We start from the raw sequence: 23,751 nt of genomic DNA, 5'->3' as shown, positions 1-23,751 counted from the left end.
GATAGGATTAGTATTACTGGGTCAACAGGAATTAAGCATTTTAGATCAGTAGATGGTTTTGGTTGGTGGTGGATGTTTGGGTGTTTATGGATTAAAGCAATTCAAGAGTCATGTGCATATAAAAGAACAAATGTCCTGAGTTTTCTGACTTTACAAACAAAATTTACATAAAAAGTAACACTTGACATGTCTGACTATTTCTGAATTTTTAGTGAATTTAGCCACGCTCTCAAATGTTCAGTTTGATAATAATATCATATAGTTAATGTTATCGGTCCATTATTATCCAGCCCAGTGGTCACAATAAAGTTTTACTATTGTACATTGGCAAGACCCACGGTTGCACTTAATGTCAGTCTTTCTAAACAAAAAATGTCTTATATTTGGATGAAAGACTCAGAATATATTTATTGAAGATATTTTCCTACCCCTAACCAGAGCACTTTAAAACCTAACATTCTATGGGTTAAATAAAGAAAAAGTCAGCAACTGTGTTTGTCAAAAAAGGATTCACAATGTCTAGTAATGTTTAAAACAAACCACGATCACATACTAACTTTAACTAAAATGCCACATATGTATCTGCGGTTTGTAGAAATGTGGAAAAGTAGTCGTGTGTTAACAGTTGTAATGTTACAGAGACTGTCAATTTAGCAAACGGCTCATTTCATTATACCTGTCAGATTATAAGGAGATACTGTTAAGTAACTGCTGTGGAGGTACAGGAAATGAAAAGAGCCAGAAAAAAAGGAAATGATGTCTTTAGGACGATGTACTGTATACAGTTGAGTATGCAGGTTCAGTAGCTGGAAGAAACAAAAATTCGACTTCCTGAAGTGACTTGTTGGACTGTTCACCTCAGATATTCACTGGTGGTGGACGACAAAGACAAGCAGGAGAAGAAACGTCCAGCTTCAGCCACCAGGTCCTCATCGGGGTCTAGTTTGAAGACGTTCTACTATGGAGGGAGTCCAAGCAGCAGCATGAAGAACTTCACAGGCTGCATCTCCTATGCATACATCAGCAGGTAAACAAACTCATGAGTCCGCTGCTTTTGTGACTGATAGTTGATGTGCAAATATGTAAAATGTTCCGCCAACCAGACTCGTAAATAACCTTGGAGCTGAACACTTATAGCAGTGTTTTTCAAATTAGGTGTCGAGACCCCACTGCAGCTTGTTGTCATGGATATTCATCAGTGTATTCCAACTTCTTGATACCCTTAAGGCTCATTTATGCTCTACGTTAAAGACAGATATGGACAGTGTTCTGTCCGTATTCTGTGTACATTACGTGCATAATTCTGTCCGTTTTCTGGGTGATTGTGGATGCGTACCCCAACGGAGCACAGTGTCACCGGGAACCGTGGATGCAGTGTTGAGATTTGAAGAGAATAATTTCCAGAAATAGCGGAACTTTTCAAAGAGCGACTTTGTGAGTTAGTGAAAAACTACCAACATATTTATGACAACTACCCCTCTGAATATTAACCCTTTCATGCATAGTGGTCACTACAGTGACAGCTGTTCAAAGATGTTCCCTTATGGATTTTGTTGTTTTAGTTCCATATCAGCCAACACATTGGACGCTTATGCATCATCCCATACACTGTAATTCATACCATTACTGTAAATTTGCTGTTAAAGATAAACCTGATCTGCAGTTACATGTTTGAGTGTAAAAAAATGGTAATTTTTATTAGATTGTAAAGGTTTTTTTTTTTTTTGCATATTATCTCCATGCAGGTATGTTAAAATGTGAGAAAACATCAGATTAGCAGCATTAAACATATTTTTATTTCCTAGTTTTGACACAGTGTATCAGTAAATACATGTTTCTTTGCTTCTGAAATTAAACGCACGGTGTTCAGCTGAGTGGACATTTTTGTAACTCCGTGAAAAATAGTTTCATAAAATTTTTTACATTTTTTTCATGCCTGAAGAGGAATAGAAACACCCAGGAAAAAAAACTCATGATTAAGGTTCTCATAATTCATGCATGAAAGGGTTAACATCAGTATCCACATTAGTAAAACCTCTTCTGTCGTCACCATGTCTGTTATTATTGACTTTCTTCTTCTTCTTCTCAAAAACTCTCTTTGAGGTATTTAGACAGTATTGTAATTAAGAGTGGCGCACTCTGGTGGATTGATTGAGAAACGCTCATTCCAACACACTGGATGCACAGAAGTATGAAGGCAGTGACGCTTGACAGTGTTAGAAATGGATGTATTTATTTATGTACGTAAAGCGGGCATAAATGAGCCTTTATTCTCTCCCACTGTTGCCAATTCAATCTGTGTTTGTGTAGACAAGACCGGGATATCGAGCCAGAGGACTTCCAGCGGTACACAGAAAAGGTCAACACTTCCCTCCAGGACTGTCCAGTCCAGAGGCCCCCCGCTGCTCTGTTGTCTAGACCCATGTCCAGAACCAGACAGACCCAGTCCCAGAAGGTGAAGTCAGAACACTGTTCACCCTCAGCCCAAATGAATTTTTCTCTCTATTTAACCTTTCGTAAGCAATTTATCACCATTTATTACAATATTATCCTCTGTAGTTTCCATTTCTTCAATAAAAATCTGGTATTTTCCCATATTTAATTCACTGATCATATAGATTTTCATAAAAGCTCAGATTAAAGTTAATTGTCGTTACATCAGAAACAGAGAAAAACAAAGAAAATGTGCCTTTTTCAACAAAATTCCTCATTAACTAAACACAAACCAGTTGTGCCCATCCACTGTCGTTGATCCAACTTGATGGGTTTCACTGGTGAATCAGTGTTGTAGAAGATGACGATGTTTCCATGTTCACTACGGAGCCTCTGAACATCCAGATGGGTCATATCTGATGACCATGAAAAGATGACAGACTGCATTTTACACCAATTATTTACATGGATTGATAGGTTTAACAGATCAGAAGTTATTAAACACTTTACATTGGTAGATGATTTTGGTCACCAGTGGTTGTTGGGTTTTTATGGGTTAAAATATACCAGCGACTGAGACGACAGGCAGTTGATAACCAGTTTAATTTACAGGTGAATCACAATGATGAGTGAGAGAAGCACAGTTTGTAATGAATCTCAGAACCTATGATAAGCCCTGTCCAACAGGTGAAGAGAATGCGCAGGTGCATCATATAAAGTACATTTCCATAGTCCAGTGCAGGTAGAAACGTTGAGTCAAGACAAGTGGTCATGAATTCGGAACCCTAGATATTTAAAAGTAGAAACCAGCCCTATTTAAAGACCTGTTTTTGTTACCATGATCTCTGATTGAGATGATCTTATTGTGTTTGAGGTAGTGAAAATCATGAGTTTTGTTTTCTCTGCATTTAAAACAAGTTTCAGATGTTCCTAAACTCTGTCGAAAGCCGAATCTTTTCAAAAGCTTTTCTTGTAGTGGGACCATAGCAGTAGATGACAGTATCATCACCATAGAAATTAAAAGTTCTTCAATATTTTGTCCAGTGTTGTTTAAATATGTGATAAACAACAATGGGCCCAGGATTGGTCCTTGTGGATCCCCTTTACGTAGTTGCATAAAGTCTGACTGCGAACCCTCCGTGTGAACAGCCTGGGTTGTCTGTAAGATCATTTTTAAAGTACCCAACTGCTTGATTTGAAAAACCAATAGGTATAAGATGCTCAAATATGGTGGAGTGGTCAACAGTATCAAAAACTTTTAAAAGATCGATGTACAAAGAAAAACAATATTGTTTGTTATCAAGAGCTTCTGCAACATCACTTACAAACCTCAAGGCAGCAGTGGTCATAATAGGATTTTTACAAGAACCAGAATGGAATCGAGTTGGTGGCAATATAATCTTTTACGTATTCACTGACCAGGGATTCCAGCAGTTTTGCCAGAACAGCAACTTTTAGGCCCCATTTAATTTGGTTCATCGGTCACGAAGTAATGCGGATCTTTGTAAAGCATGTCATGGGTTCGTGTCTTCTAAGTTTGGCACTTGGATGTTCTGGTTAGATGGCCATTAGATTGAGGGCAGGTATGCCCAGGAATAATTTAGTTTTGTCAAATGTTAAGATTAACTTTAATTAATGTGCTAAGTTGAGTGTTTATATTATTTTGTTTTAACCAAGAACCTTTTTTTTTTGTTTTTAAGGGAAGAGTTCAGTGTAAATATGTAAATATTGTTGTTCATGATCATCTTGATGCCAAAAGAGAGAAAACAGAAAGCCAAAAAGGAGGAAGAGCTCAATCCAGTCTTCCATGAGTTAATAATTTAATATCTTTCTTTAATCATTAATTTTTTTTTACTTTACTAACGTTTGCAAAACTCAGAAATCTGCTTCCTTTTTGATGTCATTCATTATTCATTTTGTTAGTTGAAAATGAAAAGAAACAAGCGGTCACTTTTTCAAAAGAGATATTTTTGTGCAAGAACGCAATGAACAACTTTATATTTGTAAGGCGTGAACACAACGGACAGCACGTCTCCTTACAAAACTTGGAGGGAAGGGACTTCTGACATGCTTTACACAGATCCCCCTTTTCTCCATGACCGCTGAAACAAATCGAATGGGGTTTTCTGCAAGATGTAGGTAATAAGTTATAGTTTCATGCCCTGAAATTGCATTTTGATTGATTCACTATTTTTAAAGTTATCATTGCAGAAAGTCCGATTGTAATTTTTTTGGGGACATACAGTAGTTATTTAAATTCCTGACCTTCTGTAAATCCCCTCTCAGGTAAGCAGAGACAGATCAAGTGTCCCTCTGGGCCTGATGGAGCTGAAGAGTGACGAAGCACCATCAGAGGCAGATATCACGCCCTGTTACCTCTCCTCCAATCCCAGAGGAACACGCCAAGCCTACCACTACGGCGGCATCGCCAACAGCAGGCAGCACTATACAGATCTCCCAGAATCCCTCTCCAAGAGGTACGTTCAATGAAGAACACTGTAGATGTAACCTAAAGGTCAAGTGTGTTCAAATGCTCACATCATGTACTTCAGACACGTCTTCAAGGGTTTCTTTGCATCTGTACACATGAATAAATGTACCATTCGCCTTCCAGGTCCCACTTCTCTTTGTCCCTGAAGACCCAGTCATCTTTCGGCCTCATCTTTTATGTATCTGACGCTCAGGAGGACAACTTCATGGCTCTGTTCCTGGCCCACGGGAAGCTCGTGTATACCTTCAATGTCGCAGAGCAAAGAGTCAAAATCAAAAGTGACGAGAAATACAACGACGGCACATGGCACAATGTATGTACCACCTGCCCCTGCTGTAACGTATGGAACAACACATGCAGATGTCAATATTTGTACTGTGACTGCCTCTCGTCTTCTCCTGCTGAAGGTTGTTTTCATCCGTGATGGGAATATGGGTCGTTTAATAATTGATGGGCTCACCGTTCTGGAAGACAGAGCTCAGGAAAGAAACGTTTCCTGGCATGTCAGCAGCCCCCTCTATGTCGGAGGTGTTCCTCCAGGGAATGCTCAGAAGAATATTCAGGTAGGGCCTCACACTTCTCTGGAAGGGACGAAAAAAAATACACACAAGAAGGATCATGGGAAATATGAACTGCAGGTCTGAATAAATCAGCAGCACTTGGATAAAAGGACAAAAGGGAGCTGCTGTTGTGAGTCCTACAGCCCTCACAACAAAGCATCCTCCACACGTATAAACACAGTATTATTGTCATTATTAGTTTTTGTTCATTTTTTGATTATGGATCAGTCAAGACATCAATGCAGGAATAGACTGTACTTTTGACTCATCCTCAGTGGTGAAAGAATTTGAGATTCTTTTGTGAAAGTACTAATGTTACACTAAGTTACATTTTTGCCCTTATTCTGAAAAAGTCAAAACTCACACTAAGATGTTTACATGGCTAATGAAAGCAAATATTCCACTGCTTTTCCTGTTTACACTCACCCATACATATGACTGTCACTTTCTCACCCCTTTAACTCTCAAAGATCAAAAAGCATCATCTGACGTAAAATGTTTAATCCAATCCAACTTTATTTGTAAAGCACTTTAAAACCACCAGTGGATGAAAGTTCTGTACAGAAGAATAAATAAAAAACAAAATAACAGTAAAATACAAGAATTGAGTAAAAAGACATAGAACAACTGAAAAAAATAATAAATAAGTCACCGGTAATCTCAGAGGTGAAAACAACAAATTTCCTTTCATTTATCTTTGTAACAAGTAATGATACTGTGCATTAAAAATGTATTAGAGTAGAAGTATGCAATTGAGTTTGGAAAATGAAAGTAAACGCAATAAAAAACACTCAGTAACATACAAATTCTCCCAAAACATACTTGAGTACAGTCGTGAAGTATTATTACTTTGTTGCTATATAACACTGTGAAACACTTGGTAATGCTTAATGTAGAGAACAATTCATTTGGAAGTCACCACCAAATATAGTTCTGGGTCTTTATGGATTAAACACCTTTTAGGAAAAGGTCATCCTTCTGATACTTACCGTATTAAATAACCTGTTGATTTCCTCTGTCATTATGTCAAATAGTGGCTGTGCTTCTCCTTGTATCTCCACTGTTGCTATCCATATATAAAATAATGAGGGTCATATTTCTGCTCTGCTGTCCTGCATAAAAAAGCCAACATAAACCAAGTTGTTGGCCAAAATAGAAATCCAACACCAGACCAATGTCCACTGTCAAGGTTTTTTTTTTTCACCGTACACTTTGCAAACTAGTGTAGTGCATATGTTTGCATGTTTTATGTTTATTTTGAGCTTTTTTGTTCAGTTCTTTTCTTTCTATCGTGCTTGGCTCTTAGGTTAAGGTTAAAGAAAATGAGAAATTAAAGAATAAATTGTTTGATTCATTTCATGTTATTGCAAATGATGAATTGCAGTAGTAATTGAAGGCAGATATTGTATTTAGAGGTTGACTTCACAAATCTGTTTGGAATTACTTCTGTAAACATACAACTATTTTTTTAAAGAGGCAGAAAATAGAATATTGCTCTTCTCTCTGCTCCTTTTCATTCATGATGTGGTTTATTTGTTGACATGTAAAGCAGATATTATTTTATCTTGTCATTTAACTAAACTAAACCCACTCACTTTTTGGTTTGGACCCACTAGTTTTAAAGGTGGTTCTGGTCTATGGTCGATGGGACAGAGCTAAGGGGGTTTCATTTGTCTCCTGATGAACTGATTATTAATTATTGCATAACTGTTGTTGTTTTTCATTCATAACTCATGCACGTGGACCAGTGGTTGGAGATCGTTGCTCCAATGTTCTCTGTGTTCTTCATGTATCCCTGTAGAGAAACTCCGCCTACAGCTTCACCGGCTGCCTGAAGAACCTTCAGCTGGACGGTCAGTGGTTGTCGTCAGTATCCGAGACCTTTGGGGTCACTCAGTGCTTCGAGGGTCGCTCTGAGGCTGGAACATACTTCTCAGCCGAAGGGGGTTATGTCATGTTAGGTGAGTAGAAACAAACCAATGGGATGATGTGTTTTCATCAGTGTGAAATTAAAGCAGAGGGACATTATTCCATGTATGCACAGGTCCACAATCTGCATAGTATGAATTTAGTTCAGATTTTCTCCCTCAGAAGGTCAGACCATTTCTATCTGGTATCAAACTGACCATGTGTTCCATTAGACTCTACACACTGGATGTGATTTAGACAGAGCATAAACCCCTCTGGGCTTTGACCATGTGTTACTGGGTCTTATCTGATCCAGTCCACACAGTCAGTACCGTTTCCTCTTCCCTCTCTCAGATGAAACATTCGATCTGGGGCTGAAGTTTGAGCTGGAGATGGAGCTGCGCCCCCGTGTGGCGTCTGGACTGTTACTGCATGTGAGCGCAGTGGAGGGTTATTTCACCATGTACATTCATGAAGGAGCGGTGAGTCCAGAGCACATTTATCACAGACAAATACACATTCACAGGTTAGACTACGGTGATCTGATGTAAATGTAACACTGTTAGGTTGTAGACCAGGCCTGTCAAACTCCTTTTGGTTCAGTTCCATATTTAGCCCAATTTGATCTCAAGCGGGCCAGACCAGTAAAATAATGACTTAATAACCTATAAATAATGACAAATCCAAGTTTTTCCATTTTGTTTTAGTACAAAAAAAAACAATTAAATTATGAAAATATTTATATTTTACAAAAAAAGATGTGAATATCCTGAAAAAACTGAAATTTCATTTGAAAAATTAGTGCAATTTTAACAATATTATGCCTCGAATTATTATTTATACGTGTGCATTTACACACAGTGTTAAATAAACATTTGGTAACAGTCAGAATATTATTAAAATTTTGAAGTTTGGAACTAAAATTTGAACAATTTCTACAATATTCCATCTGTTATTTTTAACACAACTATAGATCACAGTGGATCCATAAATGCACAAAACATTTAGTAACAGGCAGAATATTGTTAAAATTGCACATTTTGGGTTGTTCATCTTTGTTTTTATTTATGTATTTATTTGCATTTTATTGTAAAAGAATAGTTTTGTAGATGTAAATATTTTCACAGTGTAATGTTATTTTTTCACTTCAATTTTTTTCTACATAATTTTTCACAAAGAAAATTTGTAATTGTCATTATTTATGGGTTATTGTGTTGTTGTTTTTACTGGAGATCACCTTGGTCTGTATGTGGAACCTGAACCAAAAGGATTTTTGACAACCTGGACTGTTCAGGTTCATTTTTGCACTTTCATCCTGCGGTGCCAGAATGGAACCTTTGGCGGGCCAGATTTGGCCCCCGGGCCGCATGTTTGATACCTGTGTTGTAGACGATTGATCAACTATGGGCGTGTGTTTGCAGGTGGTGGTTCTTGTGAATGATGGAACCCATGAGTTCTTCACTAAAGTGTCACCAGCTCAGGGTCTGTGCAGTGGAAGCTGGCACAGAGTCACAGGTGAGGATTCCACATATTGGAATGAGCACGATGGCTGTGCTCAAGAATAACAATAGTAACTAGAAAAGCACTCAGCGCACAGACCAAGGCAGATTAGTCCCCCCCCGATCACCACCAAAATGTAATCATTTGTTCCTTGTGCCAGTATCAACATTTCCTGAAAATTTCATGAAAATCCATCCATAACTTTTTGAGGTATCTTGCTAACAGACAGACAGACAAACAAACCTTGATGAAAACATAAGGAAGTAATAATAACTAGAAGCACTAGGAGAGCGCAGACCTCCGCCAAGGCTGATCAGTGGCGCCCCCTGTGGGCCCCCCCCACCCCCGATCACCACCAAAATTTAATCATTTCTTCCTTATCCCATTTCCAACAAACCCTGAAAATTTCATCCAAATCTGTCCATAACTTTTTGAGTTATATTGCACACTAACGGACAGACAAACAAACAAACAGACAAACAAACAAACCCTGGCAAAAACATAACCTCCTTGGCGGAGGTAACAAATATTTGACTTGACGAATGGTGGACATGAGGAACATACACACCTCACAGTAAAAGAGCTAAGCAAGACAAACATAACACATAATAAAAAAAACCAGTAACCCTATTAGTCAGTGGACCTCAGTGGTATGTGACCACATAAACCTCTGAACATGAGCACAGAAACGGAACTGTCAAGAAATCAACATTTATTTATTTTTCATTTGTCCACTGACATAAAGCCCATTAATTTATTTTCCAGGAATTTTTCTGTGAACTTGTTTATGATCATAAAATATAAGAATTTCACTACCCTCTAATCACAGCTGCAACGACTAGTCAAATAGTTAACAAAGAGTCGACATAAAATTAGTTGACAACTAATTTATTTGTCGACAGGTTGTTAGTGACTTTACGCACTTTTGTTTAAGAAAAATGTTTATTTTATTGCTGATTACAACTCTTATGTATTTAGTCGTTTGTTTAATAAACTTTGTTAGGTGTTGGAATTTTTATGCCCAAAATGCACTTTTAAGGGAAAAAGTGTTTTATTTTTGCTACAATATTAGTTGAATTGAATATTTGTTTAACAAACTTTATTCGTTCTAATTGTTGTGCACCAAATGCTCTTGTGAAAGGAAAGAAAATGTGTCTGACTGCTGCAATAAATATAAATAAGAGCCATTGTTTTGGGTTTTTTTGTAGTTCATAATGTGTTTGGTCGACTAGTCATTACAGTCGTCCATGACTAATCAACGAGTAAAATAGTCATTAGTTGCAGCTGTAATTATAATGCACAACATAGTTATTTGGAGCATATGTTTCTTTTGCTATAGCTTTGAAGTACATGTCCATTATCATTCTCTATCTCATGTAATCTTAAAATATTCCATTTCTTTGAATATTATAAATCATTTTTCGTCCATCTCATCATTTTGTTTCTGGATCATAACTGGAAAACCTTAATATTTTTTTTTTTTTTTACTAAACTTGCCACAGTTTATCATCAAAATTAATAAAATAAGAAAAGAGATGTGAAAATAATGATGTGTGGTATTTAAAAAAATAAGATGTTTAAATAATTCTTGAATATTGAATGATGAAATTAACTCTTAATGCTGTTGATGGAAACACCACAGTCTGTACAGCGTCTGCGTTCTGTCCTGTTTTATCTCAGTAATCCGCAACGCCAACGTGGTCCAGCTGGACGTGGACTCTGAGGTCAACCATGTGGTGGGACCCGTCAACCCCAACGCCACTGACACCAGGAAGCCGGTGTTCATCGGCAGAGCCCCAGGTGAGCGCTCACACACACACATGTCCTTCTCTTCTTTTTTGGACCGATACCATCCTGTTCTAGGGCGGGGTCAAAGGTGTCACCGATGGACCGCCCACTACTGTTTGATTCAGAACTTTTGAACCACATAAGTTTAAGACAAATATTACACAGAATTATAAAGGTCTAGATGCCATCTTAAACAGACTCAAAGGCCAAAATTTAGTTTCAGATATTTTGAATGAAAAATATCTAAAACTACTGCGTCACAGATGGACAAAAAATTAACGTCTATTTTTTGCAAGAATTCCAAAGTTTTCCAAAGTGAAGTTCCTCTGACATTTTCATCCTAAAATTTTACAACCTAATAATTGGTTAGAGATAAAAAATATATATATATATTTGATCATACCTAAATTGAAAGAGTTTAGACAAATGGAAGCATCACAGATGGACAACAAATGTAAATATCAAATTAAGCATTTTTTTTTCAATTATCAATATCATATAATTTTTTTATATTTTCAACATACAAATAATGTTAACATTATATTCAAATGTATTTTGCACAGATATATGCATTTATTAATATGAAACACTGTGTTTTAGGGCTGTGTATCGGCAAGAATCTGACGATACGATTCAAATCATGACACTGTGATCGCAATATGATATATCATGATACTGTTAAAAAAGGCAATTTTTTTTTTTTAGAGATTATTTCCTGGAAGAATTGAATTACAACAGAAATCTGCACAAATACTGAACACATTTTTATTTGATCAGAGCAGGATCTAATACTATATCACAAATTTTTTGTAATTCTCCTAGTTTCCAAAGGAACTAACACCTTCCACTCTCAGTAAAAGCAGTAAAAAGTGCTTTTAGGATGCTTCAAATATTCAAATAACCATTATTTAATAAAACAGTGTTAAATAATAATAAGTAAGATATAAACAAAAAAGAAAACAAAAATGAACCTCCACCATATCTGCATTTGAATAAATACCTAAAAATATTAATACAGTACTTTTTAATATCGATATAGTATTGTGAAATTAAATATCGCAATATATTGCAGAACCGATATTTTCTAACACCCCTACTGTGTTTAGAATATGACATAAATAATAAAATAGTCAAATATCAATGTATTTGGAATAAATGTAGTTTATTTATGAGTTTATAAACCCAGAATGATGGCACAAAACTGTCACTTTCCAAACATTCACACTCATAAAAACTCCTCAAAATTTTTTTTTACAATTTTTTTCCCATTTCAGAATACATTTTCCTGAAAATATAAGTAACTAGAAAAGCACTCGGAGAGCGCAGACCTCCGCCAAGGCAGATCAATAGATAAGTGCCCCCCCCACCCCCAATCACCACCAAAATGTAATCATTTGTTCCTTGTGCCAGTATCAACATTTCCTGAAATTTTCATCCAAATCCGTCCATAACTTTTTGAGTTATCTTGCACATGGACAGACAGACAAACAAACCTTAATGAAAACATAACCTCCTTGGGGCAGAGGGAATAACTGACCCAAAACTCTAAGTTCGGTGTAGGTTATTGTAATTACATTTTTTTGATCAGATGTTAACCTTTCCTTGCCTTCACCCTCTAATCTCTCTTCACCTTGTCCCAGACCTCTTCCTCCCAGACCACATCAGCACCAGGAACCCCTACGTGGGATGTGTTAAAAACCTGGTGATCAACAACAGCAGAGTGAGCTTCAGCAAAGCGGTTCTGGTCAGTGGCGCCGTGAGCGTGGGAACCTGTCCAGCAGCATGAACACCTTCATGAGCCTCAACAGCACTGACCAAACCCAGTCCACACCTGTCTGTCAGGTACACATAACCACACAAGCTCTGTCAGTCTTTTCCATTGTCTTTCTTTATATATGTCCCCTGATTTGTTGTTTTCCATAAAAATGTCCTCTACTAAAAATATGGCCAAATGGATCCAAAATCACCAAAGATGTCATCAGTTTGTCGTTCATGTGGAAAACCTGTTCTCATGGTGCAGATTAAATATCAAAGATACATTCAATGTCGAAGCATTCTATGATTTACCCCACTTTATAATGTAATTTATAACCTCAATGGCACTTTTTTTTGTTCCAAAGTCCTTTTTTTGTATTGTTTTAATTCTGACAAATAAATCACATTTTACAAACATGTTATTGTTGTGTACTTGTGTGTTTCCTGTATGATCACTAGAAACCAGGCTTTCTTTTTTGTTGAAGTGACGCAGAAAATCAGATGGAGCTTAGGTTTTGTGTTCATAAAAGCTGAAATTTCACACTATTTATCTGCCCAAAGACAACCCCCCTGTCACCATGACAGCTTTCTGACATTTAGGAGGGTAAGTTAGTAATTTTTTCATCCATTTAACAGAACATGATATATACATACATACCAGGGGTGATTCTAGGATCAGAGGTTTAGGGGTGTTGAGCACCCAGAGTGCTGGCTGGACAGGCAAGAGAAATTTCACTGTTGTACATTTTAACGCAGTTTTGGACCATCGTTCCCACATTTGTGAAAGAAAAGCATAACATTTTTTTGAAACGCTGTGACTAAACCATTGAATCTGATAGAAGTTATTTAAATGCTGATCCACAGTAAAAGAGGAATGGATTGGAATCATAAAAGAAATATACCCTAACTCTAATTTATGGTGGAAGGCAATCCTCCATTTTGCTACAGCAGCTTCTCAACATACACACACACACACATATATATATATATATATATATACATACAGGGCTGGACTGAGACTCATTTTCAGCCCTGGAGTTTCATACCTCAGACCGGCCCACTTTAGATCATGACCAATTATTAAAATCATGCAATTCTAACCTTACATGTTAGGTCTACACACTGTTCTGCAAAGCCTTCTAATTCAGTGTATTTTCTAAAATATTTCCAATTCAGCGCAAGTAAAGGTTGCTTCACAATGTGGATTTATTTCAACAGTGAGTGCACATCCACATCTCCAACATTATTATTCCTCACAACACAATAACAGAATCTATATTTTTGTTCTTATAAGTGTTAACATTTTTCAAACCTTTAAAATGTTTGAAATGAAATAAAAGAAGATATAAAAATATTTTAAAAATAATTTAAAAAAATAAAGCTTGCTGCACTTTCTAATAACTCTTATTTTTGTATCCTCTGCAACAAAAGATTTCCATCACAACTTACTTGCGGTTTGTTCCATCGTTACTATTGAAAACTTTTGGTATAGTGATATTAGGGGTTTGATGAGGATGATCAGAAAAAACTGTCTGTATGTCCTGTGACTGAGGGTGAGCAGAGGAACCACAGCTAACAGCAGACTCCTGTTCATCTGTCTCCTTTGTGCCTAGTGGTTCAGGGTTGTGCTGCTGAGCTGCTCCTCTGTCATCAGTAGACTCTGCTCTCCCTTTCACACTTCCTCCAGTTTCCCTAGACTCACCTGCACCTGGATCACAATAAAAAATAATATCTACAGACATTTGGACTTACTTAACCAATTCAGATATTTACACTGGCAGAATATGCAGGTTTATTTAATATTACTTTATACTATTGCCTTTCAGTTGTGGGCTTTGTGTATTTACTGTCTCACTTTTGATAATAAAAAGTAAAACAGGTCAGGACTATGGTTTGGGTCTAGACAGTGGTTTTAGTGGAACTACTGCTTGTTCACACAGTCTGTTCCAACAGCTCACCTTTTCCTTCCATCCTGACAGGAACAATCCCCTCATCACTACTGGCTCCTGGCTCTGCTTCTGACACTAAAGCACAGTTTAAAAACGCTCAGAATTCTCAGCACAAATCTTCTATTTTCAAAGCCTTGGTGTCAGTTTCATTCATGTAGTGCTGAATCATCTCAGATACCTTTCATACTGAACAGGCCTACACCATACTCTTCACTGGAGCCTATTTCTTCTAATCCTCTTCCCTCTCTGAGCAGTCCTACCTGCCCACTCTGGACTTGTGGGCTCATGGCTGGTGTCTGCTGCTGGATCTGCTTTCTGACTCTGAGGAGCTACAAGACAAAGTTTCCCACTTCTGTGGCCTCACACCATACTATTATTTAAACTGCATAACGTTATGTTCCACGCCACAATGCCACATAATTCACTGACTTGATAATTAACTAATTTTAAAGGTGGTTTACCCGGTTCATCGTCCTCATTAGTTGTTTCCAATCGGAGGTCGTTTTTGTGAAAAAGTTGCAGATTTTGTCACATTTGGCTGCGTTTGCTTCCAGAGCTTTCCTCTTTTTAATTCTTGCTTCTCCACACCACCCTTGTTCTTTCTATTCTCCATGTTTCAAACAGCAAACACAGCTGACCATCCACAGTCTACAGAGCACAGATCGTATATGCTCCACAGATACAGTCTAGAGCTACTAACCGTATGCAAGGACATAGGTGCGTCTGCGTCTGCTTGCTTGTAGAGGGGGTGGCGGCCCAGGAATAGCGGTTGCAGTTTACGTGATCAACCCAGTGCTATGACCCCCCCCCCCCCCCCCCCCCCAAAAAAAAAAAAAAAAAATAATAATATATATTTAAAGTGAACTCCAGCCCTCGTGGCCTAAATATTATACCAGTCCAGCAGGAATTGTCCCGGTCCTCCAGATTAGCCAGTCCAGGCCTGCTCCTGACCTCAGCTAGGTCCATAAAGGTGTAGATGACGGACCACCAGATGAAGACCCTGTCATGGCCAGTCCAATCTCCAGACCTGAACTCCCTTTGAAAACTTCTGGAGGAACATGGATGGTCCAAGCCATGGAACAGGTCTGAGCTTCTGGAACTTCTCTGGCAGGAGCTGCACTGAGTCATCCAACAGCAACGGAGGAGAACCAAGACACGTGGAAGCTGTCACTGAACATCAGGGTTATTCCACCAAATATGGATGTGTGAACTTTTACCAAACAACATTAGTTTGTGTTGTTCAGAAATGAATATGAACTGGGTTTTATTTGCATTATTTGAGTCTGAAAAACACCTGCATCTTTTTGTTATTTTGACCATGAGTCATGTTCTACAATGTTTTTATCTGGAATTTGGGAGAAATGTTGTTGGTAGTTCAGACTCTAAACTACAGACTACTATGTTGTCAGTCTTTTTTTTAAATTATTAAATAGATATTTTAAGATGATAAATATTTTTTTAAATTATTTTTAGCAGTTTCTGCTTTTATGTAAGATTAAGTTAATGATTTCTTTTTGAGAACAGATCTTTACTATGTTCGCAAAAGAGGACACTTTATGTTGATAATTATTTTTATGTAGACAAATCTTTATGTATAATTAAGTTAATTCTTTCTTTCTTTTTTTAGTTATATGTTTTTATTTCCAAATAGTTCAAGAGAGACCACTACAAATGGAGTTCCAAAGTTGAATAAATCAGACACTGACGGCACAGCACTCTGTTTTAAGTCATTTTTTTCAACTAAAAATGCTTTGTGCTGGTAAGGGGGTACTTGGCTGAAAAAATATTTCACAGGGGGTACATCACTGAAAAAAGGTTGAGAACCACTGGTTTAGAGAATAAAACAAATGTTCATTTTACTCAAACACATACCTATAAATGGATGGACATGATCAGAAAGGTGAGGGAGGGGCCCCCATTAGTTTATAGGGTCCTACACAACGTTCGTACTGGGAGAACTGGTACTGCTCCTGATTAGTGAAGTTCTGTCTGTTTCTGTGCCATAAAGTCAGTCCTCCACAGAAACTGATGAACATGTGAACATACATGACTGTACTGGAACCATTATTCTAGTAACTAAATATGAACATGTGAGAGGAACATTAGACATAGAATAGAATAGAATAGAATAGAATAGAATAGAATAGAATAGAATAGAATAGCCCCCCAGTCCAGAACACACCCCCAGTGCAGAATATGCCCCCAGTCGTGCATTTGGAACATTATGTTCCAGTTACATGATAATGTTTTGTTTTGAATGTGCTTTTATTTTAATGTGTAAACACTACCGAGAAGTGTGATCATAATCGTTGATCTTCGTGCAAGTCTAATATTTTCATCACACACTTCCTGTTTGTCTGCACATACAGGCATCACCACAATACCAGCCAATCAGCTATCTACATGTCTATATGTAATACCATGGTCACCATAGCAACCAGGGGCCACAGGAACCCAGTGTGGTTTGGTTCAAGTGTTTCCATCCTTTGATGGGGATCAGAAAAGTGATGTGTGAAACATCAGATCTATTTGAAAACCAAACCCTGTTACTGATCAGCAGCAAAAAAGGAACAGGTCTGCTCACAAAAAGTAGACTTTCAGGTGAAATTTAAGAAAGCACCTCAAACGCACGAGAACCTTTAAGGGTGAATTTAATTTGACCATTTTGAAACTTTCGAAATCATCTGTTCAGTGCTTCAGTACTTTTTATAAAACATGCATTTTTTATTTCATTTTATTTTAGATAATTTTCTGTATTTGATTGGATTTTTATTTAAGTTATTTATTTTATTGTGTATTTATAATTAATTAAATTTAATTTATTAGAAAAATTATTTTTTTATGTATGTGATTTTATTTTATATTACTATATTTTATGTTTTACATTGATTCTCTTTTTATTTAAGTTATTGTTTATTTATTTATCCTTTTTTTTTTTAATAATTGTACTTTAAGTATTTTTTATGTTGTTTTATGGGGTTATGTTTGGGCTTTGGATTCTATCTGGATGACTCTGTCCAACTCTGACTGTGAGTGTCAGTCCTGTGGAATGGACAGTCACAGCCCATGTTTGGACTGATGCTTATTCCTTCAGGTTGACTGAGCTGAGCTGCTTTTGTGCTACTTAAGCAAAAGAAAAAACAGGCTTGTGTCATTTTACTCCTCTTTCCTCTGTCCATTTTCCTTCCTCCCTTCCCCACCTGTTGAAGGCTATTATTATTACAACATTACTGATTATTAACAGGTCCTAAAGGTTTTTTAGTCCAAAGCAGGGGTGTCAAACTCATTTTATTCCAGGGGCCACATTCACCCCAATATAATCTGCAGTGGGCCGCACCAGTAAAATAATAACAGTGAAAGAAGTTAAATTACATTATGATAATGTTAACATCTACAATATTTCCTTAAAAATCTGAATAACATGAACAACTTGACATGTCTTAAGAAAAACAAGTGCAAGCCTCAGCTTATCAGTTTATCATTTACGCATGTGTGTTACAACTTACTTTAAAATTACAAATTACAAATACACAAAACCTATAGTACCAGGTATAATATTGGTAAAATTGCATTTAGTTTTCTTAAGACATTTCAGGTTGTTCATATTTATTCAGGTTATTCACATTTTTTGTCAAAGAATAGTTTGTTAATGTAAACATTTTCATGTAATTTTACTTTTTTCCACTAAAACAAAGATAAAATCTGCAGTTGTCATTATTTAGAGGTTATTATGATACTATTTTACTGATCTGACCCAAATAAGATGTAATTGGTCTGTATGTGGAACTGAATTAAAATGATTTCCACACCATTGACTGTTTACATCTTCAGTGTAATTTTTGCATTTCACTAATTCATCCTACGGGCCAGATTGGACCCTTTGGTGGGCTGGATTTGGCCCTCGGGCCGCATGTTTGACACCTGTGGTCTAAAGTGAATTTTTACAAGACATCTTCAGCCGTGCACACCAGGATATGTGTGTGTGTGTGTGTGTGTGTGTGTGTGTGTGTGCGTGTGTGTGTGTGTGTGTGTGTGTGTGTGTGGGTGTGTGTGTGTGTGTGTGGGTGTGTGCGTGCGTGTGTGTGTGTGTGTGTGTGTGTGTGTGTGTGTGTGTGTGTGTGCGTGTGTGTGTGTGTGTGGGTGTGTGCGTGTGTGTGTGTGTGTGGGTGTGCATACGTGTGTGTGCGTGTGTGTGTTTGAGGTTGACTCCTCTACGTTCTCTTGTGTTCTCCTTCAGTCCTTTGCTTCTCTTCACTGTGGATCCTCTTCGTACCAGCAGAAAACTCACAGACGTTGTGTACCTGAAAAAATGGTTGAATGTTCATTAGTTTTGATCAGGGCTGAAAGTGTTTAAGAGACTTATGGAAAAAAAGAACAAAAAAAACTGTTGTATGATGGTTTTCTATCAGGTTTTTTATGGCATGGAGGTAACCAGAGGGTAGTAAATATGAGGAGGGCAAAGGGTTCAGAGTCTGGTCTGCAGCTCTAAATGTAAAGTATCAGATAACTATTGTTTTGAGATTGATTGATTGATCGACTGCCACCCAATCCGTGAGATTGACAGACGGATCGGTGCAGCGTCTGCAGTGATGCAGTCGCTGTACCGGTCAGTTGAGGTGAAGAAGGAGCTGAGCCGAGAGGCGAAGCTCTCGATTTACCGGTCAGTCTATGTTCCTACCCTCACCTATGGTCATGAGCTTTGGGTCAGGACCGAAAGGACAAGATCCCGGATACAAGCGGTCGAAATGAGTTTCCTCCGCAGGGTGGCTGGGCGCACCCTTAGGGATAGGGGGAGGAGCTCAGTCACCAGGGAGGAGCTCGGAGTAGAGCCGCTGCTCCTCCGCGTCGAGAGGGGCCAGCTGAGGTGGCTCGGGCATCTGTTTCGGATGCCTCCTGGACGCCTCCCTGGGGAGGTGTTCCGGGCATGTCCCACTGGGAGGAGACCTTGGGGAAGACCTCGGACACGTTGGAGAGACTATGTCTCTGGGCTGGCCTGGGAACGCCTCGGGGTCCCCCCGGAAGAGCTGGAGGAGGAGTCTGGGGAGAGGGAAGTCTGGGCATCCCTGCTTAGACTGTTACCCCCGTGACCCGGCCCCGGATAAGCGGAAGAAAATGGATGGATGGATGATTGATCGACACCTCTTTGTTGTTTACATTCTACATGTGTTCCTTTACAGATTTGATGTTGTCAGTATTACACGTCTCTGAACTATAAAACAATATACAAATAACATATAAAAGTAAATAAACTGTGATGGACAGATCCTCAAAAAGAAACAAATGATATAGTCCATGGGCCCGGAGGGGTTACTGTGCACCCCCCCCCCCCCCCCAAAGACCCTTCATGAGTGATATCATTTTGTTCAGTGGATCATGACGATTACAAATCACAATGTTAACGCTTGATACCGTGGGATGGACTCATGTTACAGCTGCTTTTTCAAAATGGCTGATGTGAAATCAGGGAAATTAGTTTTCTTCATATCTCAGCTCCCTGAGAACATACAGACATGAATTAGGTATCAATTCCCATGTTTTTGAGGTTGAGGCATTCACTGAAGACCACACTGAGCACTGAAATCCAATATTTCGTCCTTTCCGAACAAAAATTCAAGATGGCCGCCAAATAAGTATGACTCTTTTCTGTTAAAATGCCACATCCATGTAAAAATCATTATAATTCCGTTGAAAATGAATAACATTTTCATAATAAAAAAAAAAATCCAGAGTTGATCTCCTGAGGGTCTTTTGCACAAATGTAGCCTTTTTTCCATAAGTTTGTTTTTAATTTAATGAATTTTATAACATGTTGTTTTATAATATATTACCCACAAAGTGTTTTGTCCACAGACAAGAGATTATCATTTCAATTTGATAACAAATAGTGAAAACTCTTTTTAAATGAATAAAATATGTATAAAAAAATGAAAAAAAATAGAGTGGAAAAAAGAGGTTAAGGCAATGAGCACTGAAATCCAATATTCCATCCTTTCAGAACAAAATTCAAGATGGCTGCCAAATAAATACGACTCTTTTCTGTGACAAACCCTTTAATTTCAGAAAATAATCTACTTCTTATTTTCAGAAATCTAAAACTTGTAATCCAAGTTTAACATGTTATGCCAGACATTATAAACTCACAGTTGTGGTACCTCCTTACATATTTCAAAGATCAAAGAATCTAGAGAGTACAACTGTACAACAAAAGCTAATATTGAACAAACAATGTAAGATTCAAAGTGGCAGTGTTTCTCATTCTGTTTTCAGAATTCATCATCTGTATCACTTTCATAGAATTCCTTGGATGGATCAAGATCTTCCTCAGGTTCATCAGACTATCTGTTGAATCTATCAGATTTTTGAGCATCGACAAGAAGATCAGGTCAGCAGCTACCTTCAAACCAAAGAGGTCCAATCTGTCCATCCTCTTCCTCCCAACCATGACCATCTGATGCCTTTGGTGTCTGTATCCTTGGAGAATCAGCACATCTCCAAATAGTCATCTGACAATTGGACTGACACACATGTTGAATCAGCGATTGTCTGCATGGTGGGAGACTGCACAGGTCAACATTTTTGCGTGTGTTGATGGATCCATTATCAGTAAGTTCGTACTTTTCTCAGATCAATATGCAGCGGAGTTCATCAACACTTTGTTTTCTGTTTCTTCCATACATGGCACACACGAAAGCTTGAAGTCCACTGAGGAGTTTGTCTGATACTTCCCATTCTGTGCCAACTTCTGCGAGTATCTTTTGATATCGTGGATTGCGTTGGAGCACTTTTATTGGCTTCACTTTCCCGATGCCTTTGAAAGCGCTGGTGCTGTCACAATGACTGAAGACATGGAGTGCAGCAAGTGCTGTACAATACTCTTGTGTGAATGAGGATACCAGTTCTGTCATGTTGATGAGGCGCTTGTTGTTTCCTGCAACTGTATCAAACAAAATGGTCATTTACAGGGATGGAGCATGATGGAGCAATACAAAAAAAACACATCACTGGCTGGACTCTGTACCCATACTGCTTTGTAACCTTGTTTTTGAGCGTACTGGCAGCAGAGCACCACTCTAGTGTCTGTTTTCTTCTTGATTTGAAGAACCACGTCATCTGCTCTCCATGGCTTTCACTGAATCTGGTTCATACATGTCAGTAGTAAAGAGTACATCTGATGTCTGGGCCATCGTGTCACCTGCATAGGGACTACAGATGGAAACTAGAAGCACTCGGAGAGCGCAGACCTCCGCCAAGGCTGATCAGTGGCCCCCCCCCCGTGGGCCCCCCCACCCCCAATCAGCACCAAAATTTAATCATTTCTTCCTTATCCCATTTCCAACAAACCCTGAAAATGTCATCCAAATCTGTCCATAACTTTTTGAGGTATGTTGCACACGAACGGACAGACAAACAAACAAACAAACAAAAAGACAAACAAACAAACAAACAAACCCTGGCAAAAACATAACCTCCTTGACGGAGGTAATTAGCACTGCGGCTATAATCTGGCATATTTACAGCTGCAATTGTAGATGTTCTTTAATATGCACTGTCTCTAAGTAAATAAATAAATAAACAAACAAATAAATAAATACATGTCAATTATCTTGTGGCAGATCTCTTTGAAATTTCCTGGGACCTCTTGCATGTAATGGAATATTGCTTTTCCATTTTCAACAACAAGTGTACATGATGGTGATGCTATTGCTGCATTTTCCACTCCTTTGGTGAGAAAATGATATCCTGTAGGTTCGTCAGTTTTGTTGAAGAATCCATCTGCTGTTGCCAGACTGTACGGAACTGCTGTCATATTTCATCAAATCTTCAATCTCAATCTTGGCCCCATCATGAGCTTACACAAGCAGTTGCAACATGATGGTGCTCTGCTGTCTATATTCAATGACTTTGTTATTCTTGCTGATTAGTGTGACTGTGCACTTGCATGCATGCTGTCAGACTCTTGTGGTGCCAGGAAACACAAGGACCTGCTGAAGTGAAGAAAAGTGAGGCCATGGTCAAACGCACAGCTGAGGCCATAAGGAGCTTCATGAACCCGTTTGACATTTATGACCCAAGCAAATTATACTGTTTGTCTGCTGGCGCTGCAGCTCCTGTGGAGATAGAATAGGACGCAATGTCAAAGGAAGCCAAGGAGAAGTTCATCAAAGAACATTTGGAAGAAAAAGACCACTTGTTTGAACCAATGAAAAATTCTCAATTAAAGACCCTTGGTGAAACAAGTGCACAGTCACACTAATCAGCAAGAATAACAAAGTCATTGAATATAGACAGCAAAGCACCATCATGTTGCAACTGCTTGTGTAAGCTCATGATGGGGCCAAGATTCAGATTGAAGATTTGATGAAATATGACAGCAGTTCCGTACAGTCTGGCAACAGCAGATGGATTCTTCAACAAAACTGACAAATCTACAGGATATCATTTTCTTACCAAAGGAGTGGAAAATGCAACAATACCATCACCATCATGTACACTTGTTGTTGAAGATGGAAAAGCAATATTCCATTACATGCAAGAGGTCCCAGGAAATTTCAAAGAGATCTGCCACAAGATATTTGACATTTATTTATTTATTAGGGACAGTGCATATTAATGAACATCTACAATTGCAGCTGTAAATATGCCAGATTATGGCATCTGAAGTCCATAGGCAGGTGACACGATGGTCAAGACATCAGATGTAGTCTTTACTACTGACATGTATGAACCAGATTTGGTTAAAGTCATGGAGAGGAGACAACATGGTTCTGGTGAGAAATTGATTACACAGGGTGAAAAAACAAAGTGTCCATCAGATTGGAAAGCATTCCCAACAAATGATGCCAACAAGATCCAGTTGATCAAACTCTTGCTACATGTGTGGCGTCAAGATGATTTTGCTGCTAAATACCAGAGCAAAAAGATCACCCTTATCACATGCATGGAAGTAAATCTGTCTCATCAGATTTGGAATTATAAAAGCCATTGAATTTCTAGCACTGAATGTTTTTGCACTGAAATTAAGTATCTGAATTTTTTTGTCTCTCAATTTAACTATGTTTATAAATTTAGAATAAAAAAAATTCAGACACAAAAAATTCTTATCACACAGCCAGGACACCAAGGATAAGGAATCGATTCTATCTCAAGTCGACCCGACAGCCAGCCAATCGAATTACATTAGGTTGGTCAAGTGATGCCGATGCAGGAAGATGGTCAACGCGGATGTGCGATCTGAATATTTTGCATCTGAATTTTTTGCAGCTGAATTTTTTAAATTCTAAATTTATGAACATAGGGGATTTGAGAGACAAAAAATTCAGATACTTGATTTCAGTGCAAAAAAAAAAAAAATTCAGCACTAGAAATC

At 38.0% G+C, this 23,751-nt stretch overlaps 1 protein-coding gene across 2 annotated transcripts in view; it reads left to right on the top strand.

Moving 5' to 3' along the window:
• Positions 1-12,857, top strand: part of lama4 (laminin, alpha 4) — a 71,866-nt gene extending 59,009 nt beyond the window's left edge. For both annotated transcript variants that reach the window (XM_030127945.1, XM_030127944.1), the window contains exons 31-40: positions 863-1,027; positions 2,311-2,455; positions 4,720-4,910; positions 5,048-5,237; positions 5,332-5,487; positions 7,286-7,445; positions 7,747-7,874; positions 8,814-8,907; positions 10,573-10,692; positions 12,321-12,857. In XM_030127945.1, the coding sequence (XP_029983805.1) occupies positions 863-1,027; positions 2,311-2,455; positions 4,720-4,910; positions 5,048-5,237; positions 5,332-5,487; positions 7,286-7,445; positions 7,747-7,874; positions 8,814-8,907; positions 10,573-10,692; positions 12,321-12,466 (1,495 nt within the window). In that variant the 3' untranslated portion in view covers positions 12,467-12,857. The remainder of the gene's footprint in view (positions 1-862; positions 1,028-2,310; positions 2,456-4,719; positions 4,911-5,047; positions 5,238-5,331; positions 5,488-7,285; positions 7,446-7,746; positions 7,875-8,813; positions 8,908-10,572; positions 10,693-12,320) is intronic.
• Positions 12,858-23,751: the final 10,894 nt, after the last annotated feature.

The sequence above is a fragment of the Sphaeramia orbicularis genome, chromosome 24, assembly GCF_902148855.1.
Source record: "Sphaeramia orbicularis chromosome 24, fSphaOr1.1, whole genome shotgun sequence".
Classification (NCBI taxonomy): domain Eukaryota; kingdom Metazoa; phylum Chordata; class Actinopteri; order Kurtiformes; family Apogonidae; genus Sphaeramia; species Sphaeramia orbicularis.
Note: the sequence above shows the minus strand (reverse complement) of the source record. Positions and strands in the feature narration are given on the sequence as shown.